This window comes from Nyctibius grandis, chromosome 7, assembly GCF_013368605.1.
Source record: "Nyctibius grandis isolate bNycGra1 chromosome 7, bNycGra1.pri, whole genome shotgun sequence".
In the NCBI taxonomy this organism is placed as follows: Eukaryota; Metazoa; Chordata; class Aves; order Nyctibiiformes; family Nyctibiidae; genus Nyctibius; species Nyctibius grandis.
The window spans coordinates 49,271,371-49,296,223 of NC_090664.1; the positions used below are offsets into that span (position 1 = coordinate 49,271,371).

Genomic DNA, 24,853 nt, shown 5'->3' on the forward strand with positions numbered 1-24,853 from the left:
CATAATTGCAGCACAAAAAAAGCAATTTAATGATTCAGAAAAAATAAGATGCTATAGTCTGTGCCTTGTAAAAACTGTCCTTGAAGTTTTAAAATTAATGAAATATTTTACATCATTTTAACTCTCATATTCTTATGCTAGATTAAGTCAATCTTATCACTCTATGTCAGTATTGCTTACTACTACATTATATTCTAGATTATATAAAATAACACAAATATATGGATGGAGAAATAATATTGGGGGTTTTTTTTAGGAGAAAGCCCAAAAGTAATTTTTAGTTTGAAACTACAGTCTCAGAATTATGGGAAAACACCACTGTAGAATTTTGCCCTTCATGTTACAGTGTGGGTGACTAAGACTGTGGTTAGCAGAGACATCCCCCTCTTTCCATCTTGATTTTTTACCCATTAATCTGGCATCCCCCTTCCTCATGAGATCATCTACTTATTTCCATATCACGCAAATCAGTTCCCTGAACCTTTGCTGCAAACCCCCAACTGCTTTTGGCGTATCATGACTGCACATCAAATGGATGGTGACATTTTATTTACACGTGAATGAAGTCTTTCTGAGAGAGGACGAAGTGCTCCCTGGAACTGCCTCTCGCTCTCTATCAGCTATAGGGAAAGTAGGCAAGAAGCTTTTACTAAATGCCTAATTTTCAGATGCCTAAAACTGCATTATGAAACCACCTTTGGAATACAGATGGTAAAATATAAGGAGTAGCCAAACCTAATCTGAAGTCCTGGGTAGTTTTTCCTTTACCCTCATTCCTCTTTGTTTTTGTAGGTCCATCCCTCTACCTCCTCTACCTTTGTGTCTATCTGCCTTGTGCTTTGGCAGCAGTAAAACTCAGTTGTGTCCTTTAATCACCTGCCATTTATGCAGTGACATTATGCTGCTTCAGGAAGAGACCTTTCTTCGTATTTGAACAACCTTGCATATTATTCCTTTTCTTCTGTTTATTTTTTGCCTGTTTTAATATTATTGTTTTCTCTAAAAAAACTTTCCTTTTATTTTTTCATTATTCCCATAGTGTGCCATTTTTTCATCTTTTCAGTCTCTCCAGTTTTGCTGTCATAACCGAGTTCAGCTCTGTTGTGATGACCGTGCATATTTGTGTGCCATAAAAACTAAGCAATAAAGCCCAAATGTTAGTTTGTTTTGAATTTTCCCAAATTTCTGTGTTTCTCTTCTTCACTCCACTCCAGTGCTTTTGGGCCATGATTCATCAGCTGAACATGTCTTAAAGTGCTTTGCTGCATAAGAACAAACTGAACCAGAAATAAAATGCTTTGCTGAACCCAGGTCTGAGAGATGATAGTACTCTTGAGGACACCAGCCTTTCCTCATAAAAACATGCAGTACCTATTTCAAGGAAGGGTTTATCAGTATTTCAGAAATGTCAGGATGGAATTATAGTGTCTCTTGTGAAGAATCGCTGCCTTTAAATATCTTTTATATATATATATTTTTATAATCATAGAAAAATTTAAGTTGTAAGGGACCTCTGAAGGTCTTTTGGTACAGCAACTTGTGTAAAGCAGTGCCAAATCTGAAATTTGGCTTCTTGAGGCCCTGCTCCACCTGGATTATGGAAATCTCAAGGAATAAAGATTCTGCAGCCTCTCAGAGCGTCCCAATGCTCAACCATCACTTACTCATTAAGTTTTTTCCTTCTGTCCAATCAGAATTTCCTTTGTAGCAATTTGTGATGTGACTGTTGCCTCGAGCCCTTTTGATATGAGTCTCTGGAAAAGTCTGGCTCCGCCTTTTTTATAATCCTGCCCAAGTAGCAGTCGACAGCAGTTAAATCACCATTTACATTTCTCTTCCCCAGGCTGAACAAACCCATCGGTCTCAGCCTCTCCTTGAATTTGTACTCCTTTGGTGGCCCTCCTCTGGTCTCTCTCCAGTTTGCTGATGTCTTTGTTGTGCTGGAGACCCAGAACTGGACATAAAGAACTTGAAACTATTACATGAGTCAGTCACCAAGTAAAAAATCAGTAGCTGCAAAACACTGCATATGGCTAAATAATGCAAAATACTGGTAAAGTTCTGCAAAGAGGAAGAACAAGACAGAAATGCCCTCCATCCCCACAGTATACAGCAAAGCAACAGAGAGGCACCAGGGAAATTCAAATTATGAAACATTCTTGATGAAATATTAATAAAACCATACTATGGTCTTAATTGCTATAATTTAACACCCTGTATGGTATAAATATTTTAGAAACATGGTAAAATGGAACATTAAGAAGAGGTCAAGGGATAATAATATACATTAATCTTGATTGGCGGAGATGTATACTTCATACTTAATTTATGTTTATACTACTGTTCTGTATTCATTTTTGAAGAGTAGTGGGTGGAATAAGCTGTATGTGTGTATCCTATATTGAGACATACATGTTACATGTGAATGTGTAGGTTATTGCAGATATTTATAAAGTAAAGGGCTCTGGCATATGATACATGTATATGCACAAAGGAATTTTAAAATACTGTTACAAGAGCATCCTCTCCTTTAGAAATCAGTCATGGATCCAGCAGTCTACAAAACCAAGGGGGTCAGGAAATATGCAAACCACTTTCTCACAAAATTCTTTCCTGAGAAAGTTATTATCTGTACTGCCCTTGTAATAGCCATCTTTCTTTTTCGGTAGCAACTATTTCTTTTAAGGCTGGTTTCCATGTATTTGTATCAAGGGAAAGCTCTGGAAACAAGCCCGTGCTGTCGCCGTGCTGGCAGGGAGGGGAGAATGCTGCAACGATGGCTTCATGCACAGCCTTAGGTGTACTTTACAGCCTGTCTTGGTAGGAGAAAGTCTACCTGCCAAATGGCACAGTCAGAGAGAAGCCAGAAAACATTTCACCGAGCTTTTAACTCTCCTATAGATTTTCACCCCATAAGGAAGCCATTGTGCTAATTTTTGCAAAAAGTAGCATGCAGAAATTGCTTGAAATTGCTGGCACTCTAACAGTGACCTATGCCCATGTATGCATAAAGTGGATAGGCATTTCATTTACATTTATCGTAAATTGTATGCAGTAATGATTTCTATGTGTTAAATTGCATAATCCATACGAGTCTGACAGTCTCATAAAGGCTGTGGGCCGGTGTCCTCTTTTGAATGCATCAGTGCCAATGAAAGAGGTTATCGTACCCTTGACAGAGGTTACTGCTCTCTTGTATCTGCTGGTGGAACTGCTCCTGTCATCACTCTCTAAACTATGTCAGTCAAAATTTACCAGATAAACTCAAATAGTTTAAATAGCAGGGTTTTTTGCTAATGATGCATATTTTGCTAATAAAGGATAAGAGGCTACCCACAAGAGTGCATAGCTGGCATTTTGAGGGACAGTAAACTCTTTTATTGGCAGGGCTAGCTCCTCATACACGGTATTAGTCCACAGCCTCACACTCTGTCAATTCATCTGTCTTCTTCAGTTCTAATATTTCTGCAGTTGCTTATGATTTCTTTCAAAAAAACCCCAGCATGACAGAAATGCTTTTCTTTCTGACTGTAGAATTCTCCCACACAGTGCACAGAGATCTGAGATACAGAACGGCACTTTGCCCAATGAGAGGTTTATAATCTGATCTATAATCCACTCAGATTGAACTGGAACCACAGGGAGCAGGAGAGCCCAGGTAGCCTTTTTTACACTTTGTAGGGATGTCCTAAAAAATGTTTTCATAACATTGTTAGAAGAGAGATGGTCCCAGCAGAAACTTATGCCAATAAATACTGGTTTAAGCCTACTACAAAAGAGAGACCTCTCCGTCACGCCAATTACAGAAAAGGAAAGCTTTGCCTTTGCTTCCAGCAACTTCTGGGAGAGCTGATCAGAGTGCCCTTTCCTGCCATTTCTCCTTATTTTAAACCCTGCCAGTAAGTATCTTCTGCTCCTCTAAACAGTGAAACAGTAGAAGTGCCGCAGCTTTTAAAGGATTCATAAGGCTTAGCTGATCACATCAATTCCTGTGCCAAAAAATAACAAAGAAGGTTGTGTGGATGGAAGTTGCTTTGGTATTCTGCTATCTTCTTGCCTAATATCTGTTCCTTATTAACTTTACTCCTCTCTCTGTAGCCACTTACTATCTCCACTTTTTTGTAGATATAAGCTCTTTTGCAGAGGAACCACCTTTTAGTTGTGTGTTTTCACAGTGCCTTACCCATGAGGATCATGGCCATGACAAGAATTTGTAGGTGATGTAGTAATAATAGTAATAATAGTAATAGTAATATTAATTAATAATAATAATAATTTGAATATTACTTCAGCAGTCCTGGCTGCCTAAAGTAAGGATGACTCTGAGGAGGGGAGAAAAAACGTGTGGAAACACTCACTGGGGTTTTAAATTTCTGGTAGCTACTGAAAAACTCTGAAGAGTCTTCAGAGGCTGGCAATAGGGACTTTAACCTTTCCCTGTAAAGCTATCCCCAGGATCTGCAAAGCAGCCATTCTTTACACACTTAAATCTTTCCTGTTAAATCCTTCTTCTCCTCATTCCCATCAAATGTGCACACCTGCACACACAGATGCACATGCAAATTCTGTAAATGCATTTAGGATCCAGTTGCCTCTGTAGACAAGCATTTACCCTCCTTATTTTGCACTTCACCCATCCAAGGATAAACATAATGCTTTTTTATGATATAATTAAAGTTTATCTGCTTTAAAAAATATTAGGCCTGTATTTCTGAACTATAAGCAGGCTTCACTGAATCTTCCACTTTCTGCTGATGTTAAAGAAATTCTTTTAAAGGTAGCAAAGTAGCCTTCAAAGTTTTCATTAAGGCAGAATTATGAAAAAGCATTATGAGAAATGGTAGGCAAGTTAACAATGTCCCTATTCACTCTCACCTGAAAGCTTTATTGTGACTCCTGTTACTAGTGACATCCTTGGTAATAAATATTTTCATTTTATTCTGAGGGCACAGCAAATAGATTTTGTTAGTGAATGACCTTGTGCATTAGCTGTGTTATTCATGATTTAGTGAGCCAGTCAGTTGAAATATTGCTAATGTTTTCCCAACTCAGTCTTGCTACATTTGTGCCACGAGGATGACATTAAGTGTAGTTGCAGATGAATAACAAATAACATGGCTTGTAGTTGTGTTTTGGACCATTAAAGAAATGAACCTACAGGGTACTGTTTTATTAACTGAGGAAATGACTGAAAAAAAAATGACAGTTCTTGAATGTGTATTTATTAAAAATAACAACAGTTTGGCATGCTGAGAATTAGTGCCTCTTTTTCATATACCAGTGTAAACACACTGCAGTGTCCATCCAAAGATTTTGACAGATTTCAAATAAGAGTAAGAATAATTCATGCATTTCAGGCTGCTTATATGAGAAGACTCAAAGTGGTGCAAGCAGGAGAATGCTAAAAATGTAGAGCATAGCAAAGATGAGGATTAATAATTAGAGGCCAATATGTGTATATTTAAATATTATATATTATGGCCTGTTGCTGGTTGACAGAACCCCTTGGGAGGCAGTCCTGAAGGGCAAAGGAGTCCAGGAAGGTTGAACACTCTTCAAGAAGTAAATCTTAAAGGCGCAGGAGCAGGCCGTCCCCATGTGCCGAAAGACAAGCCGGCCTGGCTGAACAGAGAGCTTTAGCTGGAACACAGGAAAATAAAGGAGAGTTTATGGCCTTTAGAAGAAAGGGCAGGCAACTCAGGAGGACTACAAGGATGTTGTTAGGTAATGCAGGGAGAAAATTAGAAGAGCTGAAGCCCAACTAGAACTTGATCTGGCTACTGCCGTGAAAAAACAATTAAAAAGGTTTCTATAAATACATTATAGAATCATAGAATCATTTTGGTTGGAAAGGACCTTTAAGATCATCAAGTCCAAGCATTAACCTAACACTGCCAAGTCCACCACTAAACAATATCCCTAAGCACCACAGGCTGGATTTATGGGCCGAGGCCAATTGTATGAGGTTCAACAAGGCCAAGTGTTGGGTCCTGCACTTGAGTCACAACAACCCCATGCAATGCTACAGGCTTGGGGAAGAGTGGCTGGAAAGCTGTCTGATGGAAAAGGACCTGGGGGTGTTGGTCGAAGGATGGCTGAATATGAGCCAGCAGTGTGCCCAGGTGGCCAAGAAGGGTGACAGCATCCTGGCTTGTATCAGAAATAGTGTGGCCAGTAGGACTGGGGCAGTGATCGTCCCCCTATACTCGGCACTGGTGAGGCCACACCTTGAATCCTGTGTTCAGTTTTGGGCCCCTCACTACAAGAAAGAATTTGAGGTGCTGGAACGAGTCCAACGAAGGGCAACGAAGCTGGTGAAGGGTCTAGAGCACCAGTCTTATGAGGAGCGGCTGAGGGAACTGAGGTTGTTTAGTCTGGAGAAAAGGAGGCTCAGGGGAGACCTTATTGCTGTCTACAAGTACCTGAAAGAAGGTTGTAGCAAGGAGGGTGTTGGTCTCTTCTCCCAGGTAGCAAGCGATAAGACAAGAGGAAATGGCTTCAAGTTGCGCCAGGGGAGGTTTAGATTGGATATTAGGATTGGAACAGGCTGCCCAGGGAAGCGGTTAAGTCACCATCCCTGTAGGTATTTAAAAGATGTGTAGATGTGGTGCTTAGGGACATGGTCTAGTGGTGGACTTGGCAGTGTTAGGTTAATGGTTGGACTTGATGATCTTAAAGGTCTTTTCCAACCAAAACAATTCTATGATTCTATAATCAAAGAGTTTCAGTGTACTTTCCAGGGGGACCCTCAGGAGGAGTGGAATACTTCTTTAAAAGAGCAACGGCTGTTCTTGGTTCTCTTTTCCTGAGCCCTTTGGTGTTTATTATGTTAAAAAATAGATGTTATAGAAAAGGTAGCTGGTAGGCTTCTGGAGAGATGGTCTATTCCTTTCCCTTGCCCCAGTAACACATCATCTCTTCTAAGGAAACCACACAAGGTCAGTTAAATTCCAGATAACTGGGTTTCCTTAATTGCTACAAACATGCAACCATAAATAGCAACTTCTGGAACACTTCACTGGTTCTTTCTGCTTATAAACTACCCCAGTCAATATTGCTAGAAAAGTGAGTACAGGGGGAAAACTGTATTTTAGATACTACTATTCCTGGACACTAGGTAGGTCAGTATTTTTGTTCCCATTACACAGAATCACAGAATCACAGAATCACAGAATGTTAGGGATTGGAAGGGACCTCGAAAGATCATCTAGTCCAATCCCCCTGCCGGGGCAGGATTGCCTAGACCATATCACACAGGAACGCGTCCAGGCGGGTTTTGAATGTCTCCAGAGAAGGAGACTCCACAACCTCTCTGGGCAGCCTGTTCCAGTGTTCGGTCACCCTCACCGTAAAGAAGTTTTTCCTCATATTTAAGTGGAACCTCCTGTGTTCCAGCTTGCACCCATTGCCCCTTGTCCTGTCAAGGGATGTCACTGAGAAGAGCCTGGCTCCATCCTCATGACACTTGCCCTTTACATATTTATAAACATTAATGAGGTCACCCCTCAGTCTCCTCTTCTCCAAGCTAAAGAGACCCAGCTCCCTCAGCCTCTCCTCATAAGGGAGATGTTCCACTCCCTTAATCATCTTCGTGGCTCTGCGCTGGACTCTCTCTAGCAGTTCCCTGTCCTTCTTGAACTGACGGGCCCAGAACTGGACACAATATTCCAGATGTGGCCTCACCAGGGCAGAGTAGAGGGGGAGGAGAACCTCTCTCGACCTGCTAATCACAGCCCTTCTAATACACCCCAGGATGCCATTGGCCTTCTTGGCCACAAGGGCACACTGCTGGCTCATAGTCATCCTGCTGTCCACTAGGACCCCCAGGTCCCTTTCCCCTACGCTGCTCTCCAACAGGTCTGTCCCCAACTTGTACTGGTACATGGGGTTGTTCTTGCCCAGATGCAGGACTCTACACTTGCCCTTGTTATATTTCATTAAGTTTCTCCCCGCCCAACTCTCCAGCCTGTCCAGGTCTCTCTGAATGGCTGCGCAGCCTTCTGTTGTGTCAGCCACTCCTCCCAGTTTTGTGTCATCAGCGAACTTGCTGACAGCGCACTCTAATCCCTCATCCAAGTCATTAATGAATATATTGAATGGAACCGGTCCCAGTACCGACCCTTGCGGGACTCCGCTAGACACAGACCTCCAACTGGACTCTGTCCCATTGACCACCACTCTCTGGCTTCTTTCCTTCAGCCAGTTCACAATCCACCTCACTACCCGATCATCCAGACCACACTTCCCCAGTTTAGCTGCGAGGATGCTGTGGGAGACCGTGTCAAACGCTTTACTGAAATCGAGATAGACCACATCCACAGCTTTACCATCATCTATCCACCGGGTAACATCCTCATAAAAGGCTATCAAGTTGGTTGAGCATGACTTCCCCTTGGTGAAACCATGCTGAGTGCCCCTAATGATCCCCCTGTCCTTGATGTGCCTAGAGACAGCACCAAGGACAAGTTGTTCCATCACCTTTCCGGGGATAGAGGTGAGGCTGACCGGTCTATAGTTACCCGGGTCTTCCTTCTTGCCCTTTTTGAAGACTGGAGTGACATTCGCTTTCTTCCAGTCCTCAGGCACCTCTCCCATTGCCCACAACTTAGCAAAGATGATGGAGAGTGGCCTAGCAATGACTTCCGCCAGCTCCCTCAGCACCCGCGGGTGCATCCCATCAGGACCCATGGATTTATGGACGTCCAGGTTGCTTAATTGGTCCCTGACCCAGCCCTCATCAACCAAGACAGATTCCTCCTCTATCCTGACTTCTTCTGGGGCCTCAGGGGTCCGGGGCTCCTCAGGACAGCCTCCAACAGTATAGACAGAGGCAAAGAAGGCATTCAGTAACTCCGCCTTCTTTTTATCCTCTGTCTCCAGGGCCCCCACCTCATTCATCAGTGGGCCTACATTGCCTCTAGTGTTGGCTTTACCTGCAATGGATTTGAAGAAGCCCTTTCTGTTGTCCTTGACCTCTCTTGCAAGGTTTAATTCCAAGGAGGCCTTAGCTTTCCTAGTTGCCTCCCTATATCCTCTGACAACAGACTCCTATTCCTCCCAAGTGGCCAGCCCCTCCTTCCATGATCTGTACACCCTCTTCTTCCACTTGAGTTTGCCCAGCAGTTCCCTGTTTAACCATGCAGGTCTCCTGATACCCTTCCTTGACTTCCTACCTGTTGGGATGCTCTGATCTTGAGCTCGGAAGAAGCAGTCCTTGAATGCTAACCAACTATCTTGGGCCCCCTTACCTTTTAGTACCCTGTCCCATGGGATTTCCCCTAGCAATTGCTTGAAAAGGCCAAAGTTGGCCCTCCTGAAGTCCAGGGTTGTGATTCTGCTAGCTATTCTGTTCCTGCCACATGAGATCCTGAACTCTACCATCTCATGGTCACTACAACCAAGGCTGCCCTCAACCTTCACCTCTTCAACCAGACCCTCCTTGTTAGTGAGGATCAGATCCAGCAGCGCTCCTCTCCTAGTTGGCTCATCCACCATTTGCATCAGAAAGTTATCATCAATGCACTGGAGGAACCTCCTGGACTGAGGATGGCTGGCTGAGTAGGCCTCCCAGCAAATATCAGGGTAGTTGAAATCCCCCATGACAGCCAGGCCCTGTAATTGCGAGACTGCTCTCAGCTGCCTGTAGAAGGCCTCATCACCCTCCTCATCCTGATCCGGTGGCCTGTAATAGACACCCACAACAGTATCACCCCTGCCAGCCTGCCCCTTAATTTGCACCCACAAACTCTCAACTCGCTCCTGATCCGCCCCTGGACAGAACTCAATACATTCTAGCTGCTCACTCACATAAAGAGCAACTCCACCACCTCTCCTTAGTGGCCTGTCTTTCCTGAACAAGACATAGCCATCCATGACCACATTCCAGTCATGCGAGGCGTCCCACCAAGTCTCTGTAATTGCCACTAGATCATAGCCCCCCGACCGAACACGGATTTCATTAGATGGAGATGGCCATAGAAGCATGTAATTTTTCTACATTTTCTAAATGTTAAAAGGACAGGGAATGGATCTTACACAAAATTTTATGTTTTTAAAGAGGGCAGCCAGTTCTTATTTAAAAATAACAAAACACAAAAAGGAAATGCAGTGGATATCCTGAGGCATTGAAATGAAGTATACAGAAGGAGAGAATATTCAAATAGAAAAAAAAGCAGATACAAAACTCTAGAATATGTAGCTACCCTTGAAAAGCTGAGTAACTTCTATTGTCTCTGATTTTTTGTTAGTATTTTCATCACAAGAAAATTAATCTGTTGCATTCTTGACTATAAATAAAAGAAGGCAGCAAAACTGTTTTTTCATAATGCTGTTCCAAAAATCTGTCTATTTAAAAGGAAAGGAAAGAAAAGAAAAGAATCCATGGCCTTAATCTCATTTTAAGAAGTGTTACTTTCCACAGTGTTGTGAAGGTGAGGAGGCAGACTTCCTTGCACTAAGAAGGGCTGAGAGAGATCCAGATGGTTCTTACCTGCCCATCCCCTGGGACTACAAATCTTGTCTTCTAATTTGTAAATGTTGAGATTGAACATATGACGGTGAACTTTACTGTTAAGCTTACTGGGACTTTAAAAAGTACAATTAAAAGTTGATCTAGATGTTAGCAATCAGGCCAGAAAGAAGCTTGCTGAGAAAAATTGTTTGCACTTGCACGGGTTGTCATGACACTTTGGTCTGCTTGAAAGTATTCTGCTCTAGCTTCAGCTCAACATACTGGAGGTTGTTTTAACTGAATTCTCCATACAGAGCTGAAACTTGACAAATAATATTTATGTGAGCAAATTTTGATGTGAGAAGTGGAATGACACTTCTTTTTTCATTTTCTGCTAACACTGGCTGAGTTGGTACACCTTTAGCTATAAATAATGGATAAGTGTTTTAAGCATGCAAGCAAATTTTTACACGTACATGCGCTGCAATCCATCGAATAATGTGCAACATTGAATTGTCACTGTTAAAATGGTCAATAGTATTAAAAATTGTCACTGTAAAAAATTCAGTGAAATATATTCTGTATTTGTAAAACATATGTAGCCAAAGCATGGTTATTTTTGTTATTGGTACTCAAAACTCCTCTGCTGATGGACATTGACTTCCTTATATTGTTTAGGAGAGTATTTTTATAATGGGTTCCTCAAACTCTGCAAGAAGGCATTTAGAATAGATAAAGGTTTTTCATTTCTACAGTTCTAATTCATATAAACTGGTTTTGCTCATACTTCAAGAACAGAACCATCACATTGACACCACACCTTGCAAATTCCTCTCTGTAGCCATGGCATTGTCTGTAGGACTGTTTTACTGCTGAAGTATTTTGGAGCTTGTGTATGTATGTTTCTTACAAGCGTTTGCCTGTGGAAAAAAAAAAATTGGATTTGTTGACCCAACAGACCTTTTGAGACCTGTATTTATACGTGATGAATAAATCTCAGGATGGGATAAGTCAATCTCTGGTGATACCTATTTACATCTCTTGACTGGTGAGGCAAACTTGACTGACTTCTTAGTTGAGACAGCAAAGTTAGTAGAGATGGATTCCACCATTAACATAAAAGCTTCAGAGAAATAAAAAAAATATTATGTCATATATCCCAAACTCCTTTAGTACAATTTAAATATCACTTTATGAAATAGCAATGTGGTCATTTTAAAGGACAGTTAAGTGAAAACATACAATGGAGCAGCTATTTATTAAATAAGTAAAAACAAATCCATGCAAGCAGTCGGACAGAAAGAATGTGTTTAAAATACATAACTAATCTATGCAAACAGACAGCTGTGTGAGGTCTTGATGTATCAGGTCTTTGCTGCTCAATCCTTTAATATTATCTGACCATGGGACATTAGGGACATGAGATAGACATGTAGATAGTTTAGACAGGGAAAAGTGATGTTGTTCTAGTGAATGAGTTTTCAAAAATATACAGCTCTTGCCAGCTACTCAAGTGTGGGCCAATTTTTCTCTTATGCAAGGTGCAGTGCTGCTATTTGCCTGACAAATGGATTTTGTGTGTATTTTTGGGACAGAATTAAAGACAAACAGAGATGAAAAATTCCTTGTTTGTGTGCATGGAGATTTGTCTCTCTTGTACCAAAACCTGTGAGAATGCAAAGGTGTACTGGGAGTGATGAGCATGGCCTGAATTTCTGTCTGCTGGTTTTATTGGCTAGAGTAGGTTGTGAAGGATGTGTGCCCCCAAAACTACGGGAGATGCAAATGATATTTTAAATTACTCCAGGCAGCAAGGTACTGCATCTGAACAGATTGAAAGCTGGAATGTTGATATCAGAAATTAAATTAATGCACGTGAGATTGAAACAATATCTAATTAAAATCATTTGAAAAATTACTTGAAAATTGAATATGACATAATATTTAGCAGGCTGTCGCTAGTACAGCTATGCAGCTTTGACTTTTCTGGAACCATTTTCATTCCAGACATGGCTGTCAGTTAACTAGAAATTACACATGAAGCAACAATCTCACACCATCACCCAGTAAAGACTGGAAGACAAAATACCTTTTGCCCGCAGCCTGTGTACTTGTCCCTCACTAAATGAATTGTAAAATTTAGTAAAGGGATCCTTCTTCTCCTTGTATCTGGCCACTGAGTTAGTCATTATTGTTTCAAGCTGGAGCATTTTGAATGCTCATGTTGTGTTTTCGACTTATTTACTTGCAGCCTGATGCTACTCCTGCCCAGGGAGAGGAGTTACAGATTCACAGGCTGTAGCTCCTGGCAGGAGTGCCCAGGGCTGTGGGGAGCCTAGCACAGGGTCTTCACACACCACTCTGTAGACATATGCCAAAGTCAGGGAGAGTTTATCTTGTATTCCAGAAAGTCTGTTCTTCTGAACATGGTGGTACCTAAATGTCTAATTCAAAGTTCATTAAAGTACTTTTTAATTACTTCCGACAAAGGAAAGTGAATGAGGTGGGAAAACCTATGTAGCATCAGGTTTTTCTAAAGGGAAAAGACTTAGAGATTGCTGAACCAACAGTGTGGTTTTCCTCTGTCCCGTTCTCATTTAGTCATGTGAGTGCCTCAGCAGTTTCAGGATGTGCATCAGGTTCATCAACTGTGCAAAGGCAAATTGTCACGGTTCAAAGCTGGGCCGGCTATTAAACCTGTGGCAGATGCTCTCTGTTAACCCTCCCCCCCCCGCAAAGGGAAAGGGAAAAGGGAGAGAGACTTATGGGTTGGAAAGTTAAAACAGTTTTAATAAACTAAAATAATGAAAAAGAGTATAATAATAATAATAGAAATAATCAAATATATACAAATATATAAAAATATATATACAAAACCAAGATCGAGCTCCCCCGAGGTCAGCCACGTCACCCCCGGCACTGCAGGGCAGGCTCCGGGAAGGCCCAGGCTGGGCCTAGCGACGGTCGAGAGCTGGATTCAGGAATGCACGGATCGGGATCGGGGGCAGCAGGAAAACAGACGGAGTCCTCTTCGGACACCGGCCATAGAGGAAAGAGAGCGAGACCCTCGTGATCCCCCCACTTTATACTGAGAATGCTTCGTTGGTCAATTTTGGGTCACCTGCGCTGTCCGTTCCTCCCTGCAGGTGCAACCCCCCTTCTGCTCTTCATTCGTTAGCAGTGAGGAATTTAGCAGTGACCTTGGTTTCTCTAAGAATAAGTACAGCAAGAGCCTTTCTGCATAATATCCCTACTGGTGCCTCAGCGATAACTACAAACTTCGAGCGTTATCAGCCCTGGAAGCAGACACTGTCTGCAAAACATGCAGTTAGTTTCAGAAAGTGCAGTTACTTAGAAGAGACTTAGCTGAAAGTAAAAATCACTGAAAGGAAAATTGGCCTGGTTTAGGCCAAACTAGGACACAAATGTATTCTGAGAGTGTGTTCTTCTCAACAGGGAGAAGGCAGAAATGTTATGGGAATCCATTTTCATTTAATTGCAAGGGACATATGTTTTGGTATCTGCTGTGTATACGCATGTCACAGTGCCTTGGTCTGCCAAACACAAAGGCAGCCTTTTGGGTCCACCCTATGAAGAAGTTTTCCATATAATCAGTGGGGTTCTTTGCAGGGGAGGAGGAAGCAAAGACTAACTTGATGTAAATAAATGCAACTTCTACTTGTCTTAGATTTGGGAAACTTGTTAAAAAGTTAAAAGCTGTAGTAAACACTTACCATCTCTCTGGATTTCCTTTCCTCCTTTTCCCTTTCCTTTCCTCAAAGAGGGGAAAATAAATGAAATTCTTCTGAATGTGGCTCTACAAAAGGAGCTTTGCAAAAAGTTGATGGGAAGGGGATGGTTGTCGTAGAATTCATCTGGCAGCCTACAGTAAATCTGAATTAGTTGCCTTCCGTCACTTTATTGACTGGAGGTCCAGTCAATATTGTTAGTGAGTCTAGGGCATGAATTGGCTCATTCTAAAATGGGCATGTAATAGAGGTCAGGGGAATCATATGTCTGTAAGTACTTTTTTTTCCCTACATTTAATTAAATACCGCACACCCTCAAAGTCAGATTCACAGCAGAAAAATAGGGTTCCCTTGTGAGTGACAAGGGAACCCTATCTTCCCACAAATACTTTTCATATTTAAGGATGGTTTCTTCCCCAGAGCAAGTAAATCCTGCAGCAGCATGGGAGATAGACCGAAGAAGCCTCCTGCAGAAACCCTTCCCTCGTCCCACTTGTGCCAGTGTGCACTCCCACGAGTAAGCCGGAGGGTACAGTTGTGCTTGGCAACCTGCTTTATAGCAAACCTTTGCAAACCACTCATTTTTCAGGGCTTCCTTCTTGCAGAAGTGCTATAATGAGGCGGGAGGTCTGCTCAGAGACCTGTGTAACTTGCTTCTCCTAGTAACCGATTGACTCTACGGTTAAACCTGCCAACTACACAACTAGACACTCAAATTCCTGACTGTGCCGCTGACAGATAACTTCGCTAAAGGAAATAAGCGTTAGCCCTCAGAAAACACATCAGACCTCCCTCAGGTTGGTGAAGACTATGAGCAGTGACAATCTCTACCCTTAAACACTCAGTAACACCCTCATCGTGCTCTCTAATAGAGCAAAGCCATTAAGTTGTCCCCGTTGTAATTTAGATCACAGAAGAGACTTCCACAGATTCTTTCAGGTTAAAATAACTGGTATACAGAGAGTAGGGAAAATTATTCCACTGTAGCTACGTGCTTAATTATATGGAATACTGCATAAATTGTCAAGTGCGAAGAATTATTCTGATAAATTAAAATACTAATTAAATAGGCTATTGCAGAATTTTGAGAACATTATAGGGCTCCGCTTCTTCAGGTAATTTGCATATCCTTCATCTAGTGAATTTAATTTAAAGACCTCCTTTTTTTGTGTGTTTGGAAGCCCTTTTTGTTTCAGTGGAAGATTAAAAAAGGGATTTATATGTTGCTAGCTGGGTTGGGTGGTGCGGTTTTTTTTGCTTTTTTTTGAATAGCTGTTTTTATTATGCCTCTTTGCTGATGAGTTTGTCAGTTCTCCATTAGTATTTCAGGACTTGAAACTGTGGCTATAAAAAATCAACTTTGATTGAATGTGCAATATACCACGTTACCCAGAATTATCATTTCCAGTTCATAAAATTTACAACAGAAACATCATCTGCTGTATATTTGTTTTGGAATAAAAGCTAGCAGGTAGTACACTAAAATGCTTTTAAAAAATTTAGGCCAGTTTTCAAAGGATTAGTAGCTTGTTCTCAATATCTGAATTTATTTTCCCACCACTTCTTCCTCATCTATCTATAGGCTAACAACTATGTTTTGTTGTCTCATATTCTCAATTATAGTTATGCATAGAAAAAGTTAAATAGTTATATTCACTGTTCAGCAGCTTTAAGCAGCTACTTGATACATGGTTGGTGCTTCAGTTTCAGCACCACTGTTTTTGACAGAATTTCTTGACCTTCCTGAACTGCTTTTGTAGTTCAAGGTTAGCTAAAATATGCTTCTGTACAAGCCTGGAGTGAACATGCTGGAAACTGTCTGCTGTGTCTCTCCGCAATCTGACAGTGCCTGAGCTTGACCATTTTCAGGTTATGATTTAATTAATAACACATCGTGGCTTCATGCCTCCTAATTTTGGCAGGGTTTATGTTAGCATGGCTGTCAGAGCTGTCCTTTGTGTTTTAGCCAATATCAAGGGGGGAAAGGAGGGTGTTAAGTATTAACTTTTTTTGTTTTTTGATATCAAAGCTTCAATAATTAAAGTCTGCAGGAAACCCATAAAAAGGAGGTCAAATATGTTATAGTAATTATAAAATTCAGCGATTCAGCAGACCCAATATTTTCTATTAACTGTTCATGTGGTAGGAAATTACACACTGGGATTTAAGCCTTGTTGTTTTCTTATACCCATTTATTTTGCAGCCACTCTGCTGTGCAGGTTTTTTTATCATAAGCTACCAAAGAATCCTTTGTTGGACCATTCAGTTTCTTTGAAGGAGGCTGTGGAGCTTTCTGGTTTTATAAATCTTCTAAATTTTTGTATTTAGTAGAAATCTGCCTTTAATGTATATGCTGGGTGTCAGGCGATCAGTGTGGTAGCACGGCACACCTTTGCAACTAAATGGCGCATCCAAAAGGGAGAATGTTGTTACGTGACATGGCAGGTCATCAGCCATCAGTGAAGCAACATACTCCAGAGTCCATCTCAAGGCTGAAGATCGAGCTTGTTGGCAACAATTTACTTATATTTTGGAAAAAAAGAATCATGCTACGCAATATATACAAAACAGTGAAAACGTAGCCTCAAATTACATGGTCCAGGCAACTCTCCTTCTCATGTGCTCCCTGTGACTCTTGGTGGAATAAATAGGTTAGTGAATGTGTAAAGCATGGCATAAGTATTATGTGAGTATTGTATGCAGTTTTTAGGCTGTCATCCAGCAAAACATTCATTTAAGCTTTCTTAGCCTGGGACTTCATGTTCCTATCTGCTTAATCAGTAGCATATTAAAAAGAAGAAAAGATAAAGCTGTGTGAGTCTAAAAGATGGACAGAGCTTTCCTCTCCATTTAAATCACAGGCAATATTCATCCCTTGCTGAACACAGAAAAGTTTATCTGTATTAGAATTACTTGAGTTTTTACTTCTTGAGTCTTTGCACATACAAAGTCTTAGCAAAATCTTTCCACATTTGGATATATGACGTGAGACTAAGCCCTAATGATACGACTCACATCTGAAATAAATGTAAGTCATTTGTGTTGCACTTTGGACAAACTAAATAAAGTATCAGTTCACAATAATACTGCTTCTAAGAATTGTCTGCTGCAATCTGAACTGTTTAGAATGTCTCAAACAGCAACAATCAAAGAGCTTTTTTCACAAATGAAAGAGAAATACATTAATTCCTTTCAGTATTTTTATGTAAATTTACTGTGTACAATATGTTCTATCACACTTCTTGTCCTTTCTGGTAGGAATGTTTCCTCTAGGCAACTTAAACTGAGAAGCTGAGTCTATCCAAATTGTCTCCATAATCAAAGGAAAAAGATAGGTGCCCTGGAGATGTGTGTAAGATATGTGGGATGACTCACTGTCTTAAATGTCCATCCATTTCCATTGACTGCAGAGAGAACCTAGATGACTCACTTGGATTAGGTAGTCAATGACTAGACGGCTGAAGGGAGGAGAGTTTAATAAGGCTGCAAGGCTTCATTCCTACTCGTAAATAAATCAAACCAAGCGCCTGTTTTTTTGGCCATGAGTCCAACTGGTACAGTTTGCATCTAGAAGGTTAAAGTCTTCCCATCCAAAGCAGGATGACCTTACCCATACCCCCAGCTGGGAATAATTTCATCGTTGTGCTGTCCTCAGAACTGTCGTTGGGGATTGTTTTGTGAGAATACTAGTGGGCAAAGGCCAAAATCATGTGAAGACCATAGTAATGATTTAAAATATGGGCAACGGTAAGACAGTGCTCAGGTTCATGCCCTGGGCATGTTTGGGTTGCAAGCATAGATGTAGTCTTAGTGATCACTGCTTCTACTTTACATTTAGCTGTTTTGTGCTGGATTACTTTATTTTTGTTTTGAATGTTTTTAATGATATAGAAGCTGATAAATAGGAAAAAAACCCTAAATTTTAAAAACCAAAACGTTGTGCATTGCATAAATAAACTATTTATCTTACTTGCTAGGTAAGAGTCTGTGTTTGTTGTGAAATGTCCTACACAGAGACAGTGATGTTGTAATGGTAAAGTGCTGCTCTGCTCTTCACTGCAAGGAAGACAGTGGGAAGATTCTACCAAAGGGAACTTTCCAAACATATTGTGTATATGTGTCAAATGTGTGTGATGCTGTGTATACAAGGGAACTGGAATTAGTTTGACTTTCTTTTTCACATAATAATGAACAATTAACAGCATACCTACACATTCAAAAAACTGACTAGCAGAGTTGCTATCGGGGAAAGATATTCCATAGATGGCATAGGTAGGAACTGTCATGAATTTATTGATGGAGGGAAGAAGGTTGGTTATATTGTAAACCCTGTAAAATCATGCATATTCCAGCTTTCCCGTAACTCTTTCAATCTTAATTTTCCTTACAGCCACAAACAAAGAGAAGATTGAAAAAACAACTGGACTGAAAATTCTGCAGACTGGTGTGGGGGAGGTAAGTGGCTTGGGGGCATTTTACACTCTCAAAAACATTTTAATTGTTGAGGTTTTTTAAGAAATCCTGGAGCTCATGAATGATTGTGAGCTACCAGTCTGATGGTGTTAAGGGCCTTTTAATGATACAGTTGCATCTGTCAAAATACAATCTGCTGCACAAATAGCACTGTATCCCACAGAGAAGAAAATACCATCCTTATGAGAATAGTGCAGCTGGCTTTAAGAAATGCAGTTTTTTGCTTTGTTGTATCACAGGAACAAAATCCCCAAAGATGAGCACAGCACCTGAAGTCATCGTATTATTCCCCTTGATTTTGATGGAGTGCTATCTCATCTAGATCAATGAAAGTTTAAATTTGGGGTAAAGAGTCGTCAGATGTTAGAGAGAATCTGACAGTGAATGACTTTCTTATTTTGGATGTAGCTTGAAACATAAATAAAACATGTGTCTGTTATGATGGTGATATCACTAAGCAGAAACTCCACTAAGCAGTTCATCATTTATTAATAAAGATGATGCTATCTGTTAAGAATCTTGTATGAACTACAGCTGATTGCTAATTCTCGTGCTAATTTTGTGTACACAGTTATCTTTTATTTCCTTTTCATTTAAGTAATTTTGCTAGTGATAAATGCTCTCAGGGCTAGACAAATGCCTTTTTCTTGTGATCACATTATTCTCAGTATTAAGAATAATGAATTACTAACTTGCCATATACTGAAGGGATTTACTTTTTTTTGCTTTTTTTACTGATTTTCTTTTTTTATATTTCTAATTTTTGTCAGTTCATGTCTAAGAAGTTACCTTGCCAGGATTTCTGAGGTTCTTTGTATAACTTTGCTCACATTATTAAAAGATTTGGTCCTGAAGAGGTACCAACACTGAGACCTGCTGAGATGCTCAGGGTCAAAGCTGTAAGAATTCGAACTTGGAAACAAACATAGGTGAAATAATCAGAAAATGAAAGCCAGCATCTCTCTTTAACTGGAGCTGGTTTAACTAGTTGAGGTTCTCAAAGGTGCATAACCTCAAGCGCTGGGAAGTGTATCCTGGAGCGGGGCTGTGCACCTCAGACTGTGTCCTGACTTCAAGCCAGAGTGAAGCTTGCATTTGTGCTATCCACAAGCCCTGGCTTCTGCTCAATAACAGGAGAACCAGGACTCTGGTAAAGACTATGGAAACCACACTGGGTAAAATTTTTCCCCAATGGGACTCCTCATGGTAATGAAATACCTCCATGTATTTGTCCAATTCCAGTCATTGAATGGATTTCAGTTGGCTTCAAAATCAGCTGGAAAATGAAAGCCCACTTCACTTCAGATGCTTACTGTTAAATGAATTGTTATCTTAGATGTGGTCAATGAAGAAATAAAGTACTTTTGGATATTTTAAATGCAAGAAATTATCATCTGTTAAATGCGTCATTAATCCACTTTGTAGTAATAGTGTGGTTGTAACCATGGTAGTCTAAGGATATACTGGAGATACAGCCTCAAGGGCTTCCTAGCTTTTTTTAAGACCAGCTAATAGAACTGGGAAAAAAGCACAAGTTCTAAGGCTAGAGATCTCCCCAGTCTGGTTCTTGTGCTTGGTTTAGTAAAAGTCACTGCAGAACTCACCTCCCATATATTTAGGCTATCATAGCTTTAAAAAAAAATGGTGATACTACTTGGATTAACAGAGACTGACAAAAGGTTGTGCTTTACACCCTGCCAAATATGTATTTTTAGAAGGCAAAAAGTGAAAATTAATTAACCGAAGGGAAGCAGACATTTTGGCCTAAATATATTCCAGGTTACATGTGAGATATGGTGATCAGCAGTGAAAGAACCAAGTGGTTTGGAACATTAAGGTGATGGAAGAACATTTATTCAGCTGCTTTTATATTTTGTTGGATGTGAATTCTCCCAGCTGTGTACATTCCCCTTTCTAAGTCTTATCAGATATGATTGTGTACATAATGAATACGTTTCTGCAGTCTCACCTACCTGAAAAATAATGGAGTGCTGTAACCAAGCTGTTTCTTTGTTCATAGGGTATCAGATTCAGGCTAAATCTAACTATGTTAAACCAGTTTTGCAGTGTGTTTTTCATTCACCCTAGTGTTTAAGAGTGTTAAAATAATAGAAAGAACATATTTTAAAATAATGAGGGAGGCTTTTGTTGAATAAGGATTTTTTTTGCTTCTCACTGTAGGAATGTAATTATATGTAATGGTAACTGTAAATTAAAGTCAAGATGCTCAAATCAAAAGTACTTAGAAAAAACTCTTCAGTTTCAGAATGAGAAATGGCCTTTTTGTTTGGACAGTAGGTCACATTCATGACAAAGTTAATGGATATATAATCTTCACTTGCAGGACTGTGAAATAAAAAGGATTGATTTTGTATGGCAAGTTTCATATCTGAAATAGCTCGAGAGAAAAATAGCTGAGATACTAGTGGCAAATGGAGCAGCGGTATAAACAAATGCAGGAACTGTTCTAAGCTCAGCAATAATTCATGTGTTGCTCTGGACAGTGGCATCTGTTTTAGGTGTTGATCTATGAGAACAGGATTTGTGCCTCAGTAAGAAATGTGTAGACACCAATGACTACCCAGGCCTTGGGTACGGTAGAAGGAAACTGTCTTTTTCTCTAAGGAGAAGATAAATGCTTCTCAGAACTCCTCAATCCTTCGCTCTCTTTCTCTATCTCAAGAAAAGCATTTCAAAAGCAACAACAGATTATAAAATTCACACCAAGCTTACTGAGCCATTCAGTTAAGTCCAGGGAGGGCTGATGAATTCATGTCACTGCATAAACAAGTGCTATGTAGTCATTAACAACATGGGTCTGGAGTTTACCACAGCTACAATACAGTTCATCATCTTTATGCCATGTAAAAGATTGTCACAGCTTCAGCTGTGTTTTGGACACAGCCGAGGTTAGCTGCATTGTGTCAACTTAGGGTAAGCTCTGCTTTAGCAGGACTGAAAATGAGTTCCTTAGCTGCAATGTCAAAAGCTGCTCATGTGTCAAGACGTGGACTTAGAAGTTCTATATGTTCCATGGGAAGGTTTGGATGATACAGTGCAAAGCATTGTCTGGACTGTGGGTAAGCAGATCTTCTTTAAGGTCATTGTGGAACAACAAACGCTTATTGGTACTTCCATAGTGCATTGTCTTCAGCATCTAACATTTGCCAGCAGAATATTCAATGGTCCGAAAAGCCAGAGAGCAAGGTTAGAGTTTAATGTGCTGTGTACCACCCTTAAAGTGCTCATTATTTTGGCACCTATCTTGTTTGTAAGAGTGCTGTTATAGCAGAAAACCAGGAATAACCGCTGTAGAGAAAACCAGTGCTGACATTGAAATCCTGAGGATGTGTGCATTGCTGTAGTACTGACTACCTCTGGAATTATATTTCCTAAGACATTTATTTTCTATTTGGAGTTTTCCAGCACTCGTAACAGCTTTAAAATTCCTATATGGTAGCCCTCCAAAATTTGTTTGATTCATTGTCATGCATTATGTTTGTGCCACACAAATTCATCATGAGCTTTCACACCTTCTTGTTTATTCAGATACAATGAAGCTGCTGTTGTCTTTAAGATATTATCTTTTGATCTTCCACTCATGAAATACATCTCTGAAGTCCTAAGGTCGTCTTCAGCAGTTCAAGAACCTCCTATAGTTGAGTGTATGTGAGGGTATGAATGTAAGTGTTGTGTTATCTATATGTATATTTACATAACACCATAAGAGGTATTGTACTGGTAAAAAGCCTGCCGAGCTAAACAATGTTTAAGCAGGACCTGTAACTCCATTCTTCTGTCTCCCAACCTGATGTGGACCATTGCGTTTTGCAGAAATAAGAACTGAACTTGTTGCTCTGCATGGCTGAACACCCCTATGAGATATAACTAGAGGAGAACAATAACCTAGAGGAGAGGAGTGACTCAAACAAAAGTCCAATAACCTAGAGGAGAACAATAACCTAGAGGAGAGGAGTGACTCAAACAATAAGTCAAACAATAACCTAGAGGAGAACAATAACCTAGAGGAGAGGAGTGAGTGGAGGCAAGTCTATGGCCGTGGCAAAAGGCGAGTGTCCTCCTTGCCTACCTTGCTTCCGCAGGTGCCTCTGAGCAATAGATATGAAGCCCTAGTGGAATACAGCCGGTCCAATGGGGATGTGGTGGAGAGGCAACCTATATCAGAGGTCCCACCACAGTCAGAAAAACCTGACGGGCGTATAGCTACCTCCTCCACAAGGAAGAAGAGAAGAGTTTTAGTGGTTGGAGACTCCTTCCTAAAGGGATCTGAGGGCCCAATATGCAGAGCTGACCCCCATCACAGGGAGGTCTGCAGCCTGCCTGGAGCCCGAATCAGGGATATCACCAGGCAACTCCCCAGCCTGGTGAAGGCCACAGACTACTACCCCCTGCTGATCTTCCAGACGGGTGGGGAAGAAGCTGCATCCCGTAGTCTGAGGGGGATGAAGAAAGACTACAAGGCCCTAGGACGGTTGGTGAAAGAGTCTGGGGCACAAGTTGTTTTCTCCTCCCTCCTTCCATTTTCAGGTGATGACGTGGGATGGAATAGTAGGATTCTCTCTATTAATGCCTGGCTACGAGACTGGTGCTACAGGCAGGGCTTTGGGTTCTTTGATAATGGCTGGTTTTATAAGACACCAGGCATGACGGTAATACATGGGAAAGGTTTATGTCGTAGGGGCAAAAGGGTTCTGGGACAGGAATTAGCAGGGCTCATTCGGAGAGCTTTAAACTAGATTCGAAGGGGGATGGGGTAGTAGCTGGGCTTGCACCACTGGGGCAATGCTCTAGTGTTGAGGCAGACCAGGAGGCCTCCCATCCCCCTGGGGTGAAATCGGTGTGCTCAGCTCGCTCCCTGAAATGCCTGTACACCAATGCACGCAGCATGGGGAATAAACAGGAGGAGTTGGAAATCCGTGTTCGATCGGGTGGCTATGATTTAGTGGCAATCACAGAGACTTGGTGGGACGCCTCGCATGACTGGAATGTGGTCATGGATGGCTATGTCTTGTTCAGGAAAGACAGGCCACTAAGGAGAGGTGGTGGAGTTGCTCTTTATGTGAGTGAGCAGCTAGAATGTATTGAGTTCTGTCCAGGGGCGGATCAGGAGCGAGTTGAGAGTTTGTGGGTGCAAATTAAGGGGCAGGCTGGCAGGGGTGATACTGTTGTGGGTGTCTATTACAGGCCACCGGATCAGGATGAGGAGGGTGATGAGGCCTTCTACAGGCAGCTGAGAGCAGTCTCGCAATTACAGGGCCTGGTTGTCATGGGGGATTTCAACTACCCTGATATTTGCTGGGAGGCCTACTCAGCCAGCCATCCTCAGTCCAGGAGGTTCCTCCAGTGCGTCGATGATAACTTTCTGATGCAAATGGTGGATGAGCCAACTAGGAGAGGAGCGCTGCTGGATCTGATCCTCACTAACAAGGAGGGTCTGGTTGAAGAGGTGAAGGTTGAGGGCAGCCTTGGTTGTAGTGACCATGAGATGGTAGAGTTCAGGATCTCATGTGGCAGGAACAGAATAGCTAGCAGAATCACAACCCTGGACTTCAGGAGGGCCAACTTTGGCCTTTTCAAGCAATTGCTAGGGGAAATCCCATGGGACAGGGTACTAAAAGGTAAGGGGGCCCAAGATAGTTGGTTAGCATTCAAGGACTGCTTCTTCCGAGCTCAAGATCAGAGCATCCCAACAGGTAGGAAGTCAAGGAAGGGTATCAGGAGACCTGCATGGTTAAACAGGGAACTGCTGGGCAAACTCAAGTGGAAGAAGAGGGTGTACAGATCATGGAAGGAGGGGCTGGCCACTTGGGAGGAATAGGAGTCTGTTGTCAGAGGATATAGGGAGGCAACTAGGAAAGCTAAGGCCTCCTTGGAATTAAACCTTGCAAGAGAGGTCAAGGACAACAGAAAGGGCTTCTTCAAATCCATTGCAGGTAAAGCCAACACTAGAGGCAATGTAGGCCCACTGATGAATGAGGTGGGGGCCCTGGAGACAGAGGATAAAAAGAAGGCGGAGTTACTGAATGCCTTCTTTGCCTCTGTCTATACTGTTGGAGGCTGTCCTGAGGAGCCCCGGACCCCTGAGGCCCCAGAAGAAGTCAGGATAGAGGAGGAATCTGTCTTGGTTGATGAGGGCTGGGTCAGGGACCAATTAAGCAAC

General features: G+C 41.4%; 1 protein-coding gene across 1 annotated transcript in view; it reads left to right on the forward strand.

The window, feature by feature from the left end:
- Positions 1–24,853, forward strand: part of PTPRN2 (protein tyrosine phosphatase receptor type N2) — a 698,861-nt gene that overhangs the window by 434,663 nt on the left and 239,345 nt on the right. The window contains exon 13 of the mRNA XM_068404529.1: positions 18,590–18,654. Within this exon, the coding sequence (XP_068260630.1) occupies positions 18,590–18,654 (65 nt within the window). The remainder of the gene's footprint in view (positions 1–18,589; positions 18,655–24,853) is intronic.